The sequence below is a fragment of the Tupaia chinensis genome, unplaced genomic scaffold (assembly GCF_000334495.1).
Source record: "Tupaia chinensis unplaced genomic scaffold, TupChi_1.0 Scaffold000146_1, whole genome shotgun sequence".
Classification (NCBI taxonomy): Eukaryota; Metazoa; Chordata; class Mammalia; order Scandentia; family Tupaiidae; genus Tupaia; species Tupaia belangeri.
The window spans coordinates 8,502,072-8,512,566 of record NW_006159616.1 but is presented as its reverse complement, the minus strand read 5'-3'; the positions used below and the strand labels follow the sequence as shown (position 1 = coordinate 8,512,566).

Sequence of the window (10,495 nt, the reverse complement as noted above, 5' to 3'; positions counted from 1 at the left end):
AGCAGGAGGTGACAGCCCATGGCCGGACACTGCCCAACCCTCACATCTCTGCTCTTGCTGATGGCTCTTTAGGTGGGCTGGCTCCTGAATTCAGGAAAAACGGGAGGATTTGAGAGAGAGGGTCCTCGTGTACTCACTCAGCACATAGGTGGGGACCTATCACATAAGGGCTGGGTGTCCCGGTCTGGAGCCAGACCATCTGGGTTGGCCTTTCCTAGACACGTGACCCATTCAAGCTGCCTGCATCCGGGCCCTGGTTTCTAAGAAGGAGTTGAGAGCAGCACGCACCTCGCAGCCTTGTCATGAGTGCTGGAGGTTACACCTGGAAGCTCTCAGAACAGTGCATGGTCCCCGCAAGCCTTTCGGGAGCATTCCAAGCAGTTAGGGCTGCAAGTGGCCAGGACCAACGTGGGGCGAGGGCAAGGGAAATGAGCTTAGCTGAAGGGATGCTCCTGGAGGAACATCCCTGCCAGAGTCGGGCGGCTGGAGCAGGAGCCAGGTCACGTAAAAACGGCCATGGGAAGCCACGGTCAGCTGGCAGGGAGGGAGGGGACGTGGCCCAAGGTCCAGAGGAGTTTGGCTGTGGATGCACTTGCCACCGGACCAACGTGGGGCGAGGGCAAGGGAAATGAGCTTAGCTGAAGGGATGCTCCTGGAGGAACATCCCTGCCAGAGTCGGGCGGCTGGAGCAGGAGCCAGGTCACGTAAAAACGGCCATGGGAAGCCACGGTCAGCTGGCAGGGAGGGAGGGGACGTGGCCCAAGGTCCAGAGGAGTTTGGCTGTGGATGCACTTGCCACCGGAGGGAAAGATGGTGTAATGGGGAGGGCTTTGCTTACTTCCTCTTTGGAAGAGTTGCAGCCGCTCAATTTGTTTTATCGCCTATAGGAAAATAAAGCTAGATGGTGGTGCAGCAGTACAATACGAGGCTCTGCAAGGCAGTCCCACGTGGGGAGGTTCACGGTTCAAGTCTAGGCTCTTGCCATGACCCAGGCTAGCCAAAGGGTGAGGTTGATGCGGCTTCAGGACCAAATGTGCTGTTTCTCTCTGTCTCTCACACTCATTAGAAGAAATAAACATTTTTATTTTATTTTTATTTAATTTTTGGGGGAGGGAGAGGTTTTTGCTATAGGGAGCATGCTAGAAAGACAGAGAGAGAGAGACAGAGAGACAGAAAGTGAGAAATCACCCCCCAGGGGATGGCCATACCACAGTCCCTTCTCCTCCATTCTCCTCTTGGGATTTTGGGCATGCACGCACATGCACCTGGTGTGAGTTTAAACCACCGGGTCCGGGACTCAAACCTTGGTCGACTACATGGGAGTCATAGCTATTACGCCAACTGCTGGTCCCAAAATAAAATTTTTAAAAGCACCCTATTGTGGGGTGCTCTTTCTTTCTCTCCCTCTCTCTGGCACGTGCATGCACCCTCTGGCAATTAAAAACAATCCAAGCAGAATCAGGACTTTCCTGTGATCCCGGCCTGTTCTGGTGCATGGACAGTGAGGGAGGACTGGAGTCCAGGCCTCGTTCCATTTGTGCTCCCCAGGAAACTCAGGACAGTGCTGGGCCTGTGGTTCTGAGGTCCACAAACATGTCTGAAACCTGCAGGGAAACCGTTGCCTCTACACAACATAAATAAAAAATGCAGAATCAAAATGAATAAATGATCAAATAAATATCCATAAATGTGAGGTGCGGGCTTCATCAATTATTTGTGTTAATATTCATTAATGTTTCATTACATTTGAAAACAATTGGCTCCGTTTCTCATTTCACAAGAAGACAAGCATGCACGGCAATTACCCAGAAATCAGTCGGCTGGGGATTGAAACTGTGCGGCTCATGCCCTGCTCGGAGCTACGTCATCGCTGAAGCAGAATCATAGACATTCTTCCACGTATTTCTACACCAAAAAACAATCTGACGCAGCGTTGATGTGAGGGATCTGGAATCTGTTTGATAGGACGTGTAGAGGGGCCTCACACGTGACAAGCCATAGAAACAGCCCCTGTAATGCTGTACATAAAAAAAGAAAAACATCAGGCATTGCTACCTATCTGTCGAGGTCCTAGTCAAATTCCGTGGAAGCACGTGTACGTGAACTGAGGTGCTGCTATTGGAAGGAGGGCGGCCCAGCTATAAACGCTCATATGGCAGGAGACCTTCCCGGCCGCTGAGTGAGCAAACTGGAGCAGAGTCACTGCGACGTAAATCCAGGTGTGTTTGTGAAGATACCGTGACCATAAAAATACCCAGCATTTGGTGCCAAAATGCTCTACATAGGGCGCAGCTAACCTTTCCTGGAAAGAAGAAAAACAAACGGTTTTCTTCTCCTCTGTAGTCTCACAGCACAAGACTTCTGGTCACCCAAATGCCGGGGCTGCTCTTCCCCACCAGGCGGCTCTCCGGCACCAGCTGGTGTCTGTGTCTCAGTTCGATTCCAACACTGTTGACCCGAAGTTCAGGTCAGATCCCACAGGTTAAGGGCTCAGCCCCGCAAGACGCCCTCACTTCAAAAGACCACTTCTGACAGATCGGCTGTAATTTGGGGGTCTCCACGATCCCCTCCTCAGGTTCGATCATTTCCTAGAACGGCTCCCAGAACCCAGGAACACTTTACTTAGGACTGCAGGGTTATTACGAAGGAAACTGTGGCAGACGCAACTGAATTGCCAGATGAAGAGCTATGTAGGGTGAGGTCTGGGGAAAGGAAGCTTCCAGACTCTCCCAGGCAATGCCCTCCAGGCACCGCCATGTGTTCAGCAACGTAGGAGCGCTCCAGACCCAGTCCTCGGAGCCTTCACGACTGCCTCATTGCGTAGGCCTGGCCAAGTTGTTGCCACTGGGGATCCCCTTCACCTTCGGCCCCCTCGTCCTGAGACTAGGGGTGAGGCGGAAAGTTCCAGCTCTCTAACCACATGGTTGGTCCTCCTGACACTGAGCCCCATCCCAGAGCTATCCATGAGCCCCAGCTGTGAGCCATTTCATCAGTGTACAGAACACACAACACCCTAGAGATTCCAAAAGACTTAGGAGCCGTGTGCCAGGAAACAAGGTGAAGACCGAATATGTATATGTTAGTTTTTCTTAGGAATCTCGATATCCCGGGGCCAGTGGTCAATCCCACGGGCTCCGTGGACTGTGCAGTCTGAGCCGCAACCATCCAGCTTTGCCTTTGTAGCAGGAAGGCAGCCGTGGGTGACACACGAGTGAGCCTGCGGCCACGTCCCAATAAAACTTTATTTTCACATCCAGCCTGTGGGCCAGAGTGAGCCCCAGGGGCGTGGTGTGCCAACCTCTGTGCCGTACCAGCTGTCTTTATTTTACTTATTATTTATGTATTTATTTTATTAGTATTATTATTATTGTTAAGTTGTGCTATAGGGCACTGTGCTCACCAGAGAGAAAGAGAGGGAAAGGGAGAAAGCAAGCTTCCGTGTCCAGGACTCATACCGCAGTCAGCCTAGCGGGAGTTCAGCACCTTAACCACCACTCCAGCCACTGGCCCCACCATCTGGCATTCGAGCCTCATGCTACCCCCTTATATAGAGACTGTTAGTGTCCCTAAATAACATCCTGTATGTGGACAAGGCTTAGAGAGATTGAGTGATCTGCCCAAGGTCACCAGCTCTTACATGACATAGACGGAGTCTGGAATGGGCCACATCAGGTGCATAACAGCACAGTGAGCACAGGGGGAGTGAGGTGGCCCTTTCCCCTAGCCAGCACCCGCACTACTTTGTCACTCTAAGGGCCGTACAGGGCCTAGCCACAGCACCACCGTGCAATGCTAGAGCACGTGGGAGTCCCCCGGGATTGGTAACTAGGATCGCCTAAATACACCAGGCACACTGTGACCGGGCTGGCTGGGAGGCTGAGGGCAGGCTCACAGCATGGAGAGACTGTCAGGGACCCTGTCTCTGTCTCTTTCTTTCTCAACAACAAAAAAAATAAGTTAAAAGAAAAAGACTTGGCCCAGCCTGAGTGGTGCAGCCGGCAGCGTACCGAACTACAGCGCCAGAAGCCACACGGTTGAGCACAGGTTCAGATTCCCAGCCTCACCGGTCAGAAACACCCCAGGTGCACACATGCGCCAAAGACCCTGACAGGTGGAGGGCTGGGGAGGAGACTGTGGTGGGACAAGGCTCTGGCAAGGTTACCTCTCTCTCTCTCTCTCTCTCTCTCTCTCTCCCTATCTCTCTCCTTTCTCTCTTACTCTTCCTCTCACGTGCATGTGCACGCAGCCTCTATCATGATAAAATAAACTTTAAAAAATTAATTACTTGGGACCAGCAGGTGACGTGGTGGCTAAGGTGTTGTACTCCCACGTGGTCGACTGTGGTTTGAGTCCTGGACCTGGACCTGCAACTTGCTCTCTCTCTCTCTCTCTCTCTCTCTCTCTCTCTGTCTCCCTCTGGTCAAGTTAAAAGATAAATAATAATAACAAATAAAATTAAATAAATAAATCTTAATAAATAAATCAATTACTTTAAGTGTGAATCTCAGGGAAAGCAAATGGGAAGACTAACCCAGACACTCACAGATGGTGGGGCAGTGGGTGGTGTGGTGGTGAAGCTGCTGACCTCCCGCTAGGCCTTCGGGAGACTCACAGCCTCTCCTGTGTTCTCTGCTGCTCTCCCGGCTCAGTGTGGACCAATGTCATGGAAATGCCAGTACAGTCCATGCCTGAGGAGATTCCCGAGGCAGTGCCCCCCACGGAGATCTACGTGGACCAGGACCTGGCCCAGCAGGACAAGGTAAGAGGTCTCGGAAAGGGCAGCACTTCAGCAGCGAGTGGACCACAGAGGGGCTTTCTTCTTGTTCTGTGACCTAGAAGTGCCCTTTTTGCCTGCTTCCAAGGCACCACCTCTTAGCAAAACTTTTATCAGAAACAACATCTGCTACCACTATTTGTTGAGTACCTACTGCTGACTGGACTGTGTCCTGTGCATTTGACATTCATGAACTCATTTCATCTTCTCCATCTTCGAAACAGGTTTTATCGCTTTCACTTCACCAGTAAGAAAACTGAGGCTCAGAGAGGTTAAGCAACTTGCCCAAGTTTGCACAGTGCAGGTGGGAGAATTGAGATTCAGACCCAGGTTTGGTTAGCTCCTAAGGTGGAACTTCTAAAATCCACACGATAACCACTCAGTCACCCACAAGTGATGGGACAGTGGTGGGGAAAACATGGAAGGACGCGAGAGCTCAGATCAGAGATGACTGAGCTAAGGAGAGAAAGAGACTTGTTCGTTTGAAAACCCAGAGAAGTTCAGAACAGGAGCAGGAGTCAGAGCAGGTGAATTTAAGCAAACCTGGGAAGGATGGATCCTGGCTGATTTCGCTCCACTTAGCCGCACCCTGAAATTTATCCTAAAGGAAACAAAGAGTCCAACAATGTCTTGCTTTCCCTAAGGATTGGGGCCCATACCCACCACAATTCTCAGCATCTGTGAGGAGCAGAGCCACCTGGCTTCCTGCTACACACAGGAGAGCACCTACGCCACCTGGCTTCCTGCTACACACAGGAGAGCCATGCCTAGCACCTATAGCTGCAGGCCGGGGCGGTGCTGGTGTCCATGCCTGACTCCTAGACTTGGAGAAGTGCTGCACTAAGTTGGGTCTCTGTCAGGCATCCACTGCGTAACAAGCCAGCCCAAAACTTCGTGGCTTGAATAGCCACTTATTTCTTTTCAGGAGGCATGGATCCACCCAGAAGTTTCCCCAACTAGTGTCTTTTGTCTCATACAACTGCAGTCAGGGGCTGACGGTCTTAGATGACCTCATTCCTATGTCTGGACCTCAGCCTGGAATGACATGCACCTCTCTGCAGGTGGTTTTTCATCCTGGATTTTAACAGCATGGTGGTCTCAGGGCTCCCAGAAGGCCAGGACAGAAGCTGGATGACCTCTTAAGACCTTGCTTGCAGGTGCACCAGCAGATAGTGTGGTGGTTAAGGTGCTGACTGTAGTTTGAATCCCAGACCTGGCAGCTGGCTTTCTCACTTTGCATCCCCCCCATCTCTGTCTCTCTCTGGTGAGCACGTGTCCTCTATAGCAAATTTTTAAAAATAATAATAATAAATAAAATTTAATTTTAACAAATTATTTTTTGGAGAGGTTTTTGCTATAGGGCATGTGTACTTGCCAGAAAGACAGAGAGACAGAGAAACAGAAAGCAAGAAATCACCCTCTAGGGGGGATGGCCATGCTGCAATCCCTCCTCCTCCATACTCCTCTCGGGATCTTGGGCATGCACGCACACACGCCTGGCGTGAGTTTAAGCCACCAGGTCCAGGACTCGAACCACAGTCGACTACATGGGAGTCCAGCAACATAGCCATTATACCAACTGCTGGTCCCAAATTTAAAAAAAACATTTTAAAGAACTTGTTTGCCAGGCCAGCAGATGGTGTACTGGTTAAAGTGTTTAAGACACTGGACACCCACCTGGCCGACTGCTGTTTGAGTCCTGGACCCAACAACTTGAAAAATCATGATGAGCACATGTGCATATGTGCCTAAAATCCCAAGAGGAGACTGGAGGAGAAGGGATTACAATATGGCCGTCCTCCCTGGGGAGGGTGATTTCTCACTTCCCCTCTTTCTGGTGAGTACACATGCCCAATGGCAAAAACCTTAAAAAAAAAAAAAAAAAAAAAAAAACTTGCTGCAGGTCACTTACATCATATTTACCATATGCTATGGTCAAAGCAGGTCATAGGGCCAGGCTAGAGTTAGGGGTAAGAGAACTAGACACCACTGCTTGACAGCAGAAGCTACAAAATATCGGAGACCATTTTTAATCCACCACCGTTGTTAAACTGGAATGTGATGCAATCACAGTTATAATTTTTTTTTTTCATATGTATGAGTCCTGACTTGCCAGGACTCCTTCCAGTGCAAGAGACAATAAACAAATAGGTGAGGGAAAGAAGGGCGTTTACTGGCTTATCTTACTGGAACGGTTAAAGGCAGACTAGCTTCAGGCATGGCTGGATGCAGGAGCTTAAATGACATCATCGGAACACGCCCCACTACCAGTATCTCCATGTTTCCCTCATTGTCTGGCTCCTTGTATCAGGAAAGCTCACTGGAGGCCGACTCATGCCTATGAACATGAAGTTTATGATCCAAAAGGAAGCAAGACCTTCTTCCTCTTATAATCGTTTATGATCCAAAAGGAAGCAAGACCTTCTTCTTTTAATCAAATCTCTGAGAAAACGCAGAAGGAACCTGGGTCACATGTGCGTGGGGAGGAGGGGCAGGAAGGAGCGGGACACATGATTGACACTTCGACCGAGATTACAAGGGAGGGTAGGAGGTGCTCCCTCAGGAAGGGGCCAGAGTCCTCGCCAGAAAGGCAGAGAGCATAGGCACACCACGAACTGCGGCTTCCTTGTACTCCAGGACCCAGCATCTAGCCTGGAACCTAGATGCTCAGGAAGTATTTTGTTACCTCAAAATAAGGCCCTGGCTGGGCCTGCGGGCTGGGTCACTCACACTGGATGAAGCAGGGGGGCTGCCTGGCAGCATGCAGTCTGTGCAAGGCCGTCCCTTGCAGTTTTGCCACAGTGCTCACAAGGACTCAAAGAAAGACCTTTGGCGGCAGTTGGCAACGCTGGACGGGCTCCCTCGTGACTGAAATCCCGTGGGTCCCCAGGGAAGAGAATAGAAGATCCTGAGGCAGATTTAGAGAATCCCCAGGCAATGAGCTGGCTAGAAACTGCATGTTAACCTCTTTCCTACCAAGAGAAACTGTTGAAAAGGCAGAATTTTCTTCAAAAGTAATTGATCCGAAATTCTGTAGCTGCATAAGAAAACACATCTAGGAATTTTCCTTTTCCTAGTCTTCCTGATAGTTTTATTAATAACTACTAGTAAGTTTTTGTTGCGGTGGTTTTTATGTGTTTGTTTTTGCTATAGGGCATGTACTCTCGCTGGAGAGAGAGACGGGGTTGAGGGAGGAGAAAACACCCAGCAGGGGGCGTGATCGTGCCTCAGTCATGTCTCCAACCTTGGCTCCTCCATTGTCTCTTGGACACACATGCACACATGCCCAACATGTTCTTCAAGCTGCGGGGTCCCGGCCATGTGAGATCCAGCCACTTTAACCACCACTGGCCCTAGTGAGAAGGTTGGAGGATTTTTTTTTTTTTTTTCCCTTTTTGAGAAACCCAACAAATTCTTTTGGCTGCAGAACTTTTTCTTTGGAGGTTAATTACATCTGTGGGTATTCTGCTAGCCGTGAGTTTTTCCCAGCCTCAAATTTCCAGGAGTCCACACATGTAAATCATCATTCCCCTCTATTTACTTTGCAGACTCAGTTGCCTGGAATACATTTTTATGGGAATAACTGAAAGAGGCAGGGAGACCCAGAGGAGAGGAAAGAAGTATTTTAGAATGTACTACATTTTTGATTTTAAAAAAAAATTGGCCCTCATTATCATTGAAATATGCTAGAATAGAGTGTCATTCTCCTAATTCCCTTTCCTAGGTCCCCAGTGTGCTAGACTGAGACCTGGTAAGTTAATTCCTAAAAATATTATAAATAAACTTGCTGGCAACAGAAGTTCCCAAGTGTGGGATTGTTGTTGATAGGAAACTATCATTTTAGAGCAAAGGAACATATCTGTACCTTTGAGGTTAAAACTTCATTCTAGAAATCTGTAGACAAGTATGTCGTTTTAACCAAACTCCTGTCTCAACAAGGCTTTCCATGTGACAGCATGACCCCGAAATTCTGCCTCCTCCCTCCCTGCCTGCCCTCACCCAACCAGAAAAACGACATTAGATTTTCCTCCATTTTTTGCATGGGCTCAGCCTTGCCCCTGGACCCATACCTAGTAAGCTTCTCATCTGCTCTCCACTCAGGATGAAATCATTCTGCTGCTGGGAAAAGAGGTGAGCCGTCTCTCCGATTTTGAAATAGAATCCAAATACAAAGATGCCGTGATAGTAAACTTGCAGAACGAAGTGGCTGAACTGAGTCGGAAGCTGTCTGAGACAACCATCTCCAGGCAGAACGGGAGGGAGATCTCGCAGAAGTTTCAGGCTCTGGATGAAGACATTGGTGCCAAACAGAAAGAGATCCAGAGCTTGAAAAGCCAGGTAAGGACTCGGAGCGATAGTCATGACACAAGGTGACAGATGTGAAGCCAGAGCCATCCAGAAGGTCGATAGTCAGCAAAGCATGGTGGTTCAGAGCACAAATCCACAGGGATGAGGGACTTGGTGGGTCGTGAGCATAGGAAGAACACTGCTAGCACGTATCACACACTAACCATGTGCAAGCACCAGCAGAAAGTACTTTAAACGGATAATGCGTGTTTTCCTTTACTCATGATAGAGTGATTGTGCACAGAGGGTAAGAGAGAGAGAAGGAGAGGGGGCACTCTCCACAGGGTCATCCATACTGCAACCTCCTTCCTCCTTTCCTCCAGCCCATCAGATCTTGGGCACTCATGCATGCCTAGAGAGTTTCAAGTTGACCAGGCTGGGGAGTCAAACCATGGTTGCCATGTGGGATCGAGCTTCTCTTGAGCAGCACGTCACTGCCCCACCACACAGCCAGCCTGCATAATGTATTTAAACTTCACAGTCCTCCGATACATCCGTTATACAGATGAGAAGTCTGAAGCAGCCCGGAGACTCCCAAGAACTGGTTAGAGACTGCACAGCGCCTTAGAGGTGGTGTTGCCATGTGAACCCAGGTCTGCCTTCTTGCAGACCCGGTACACTCACCTCCACTTCATATTTGCCACCACAGCTGCTGCTCCAATGACCATCCCTCAGTTCCAGCCAGGAAAAGTGAGCTAAGGAGGAGGAAGAAATCCCCCAGTGTCCCAAACATGGAAACCTTTTACCAAACCCAAAAGACAGTTACTGGTTCACTTATAAGGAACATCATCAAACAAATATTCTCTACCTGGGATTTCTCAATTTACCAGCCATACTCCTTCCTCTTGAAACTAGATTTCCTTTCCTTTCTTTCTTTTATTTTTTTAAGAATAACTTTAAATTTTTTTAATTTAAGAAAAAAGAACAACTTAAAAATTGGTCATTGATGATGTACATAAATTATAATTCAACAGAGTCGATAAAATAGAAATTGACTGCTGGTGAATTTAGGTCTCAATACACAGTGCTACTTAAACAGTAGTCATGCCTGAGGACTCTGCTCTCTGATTGCCAGCTACAGCATTTCCCTTCTATACCTAGCTCAAAGTACACCATTTCAGTGCTGGGAATAGGGCACTAGAAAAGGACATGGCTTATGCATAGTGAACCTGGGAGAGTCTGCCAATGCTATAAGCCTCACGAGGGCCAAGACTGGCCCAGGTGCCTTCCAGAACTCTGCTAGGGCCATGTCCCTTCCTTCCTTCCTTCCTTCCTTCCTTTCCTTCATTCCTTCATCCACTTGCTCATTCATTCAGATAAGTATTTGCTGAGTGCCTACCCTATGCCATGTTCTCTTCTTGGTTTTTGGAATTC

The 10,495-nt window shown here is 48.9% G+C and overlaps 1 protein-coding gene across 3 annotated transcripts in view; it reads left to right on the top strand.

Moving 5' to 3' along the window:
* Positions 1-10,495, top strand: part of FHAD1 (forkhead associated phosphopeptide binding domain 1) — a 171,516-nt gene that overhangs the window by 65,055 nt on the left and 95,966 nt on the right. For all 3 annotated transcript variants that reach the window (XM_006145267.1, XM_006145268.2, XM_027770619.1), the window contains 2 exons: positions 4,650-4,759; positions 8,876-9,112. In XM_006145267.1, coding sequence (XP_006145329.1) covers positions 4,650-4,759; positions 8,876-9,112 — 347 coding nt within the window. The remainder of the gene's footprint in view (positions 1-4,649; positions 4,760-8,875; positions 9,113-10,495) is intronic.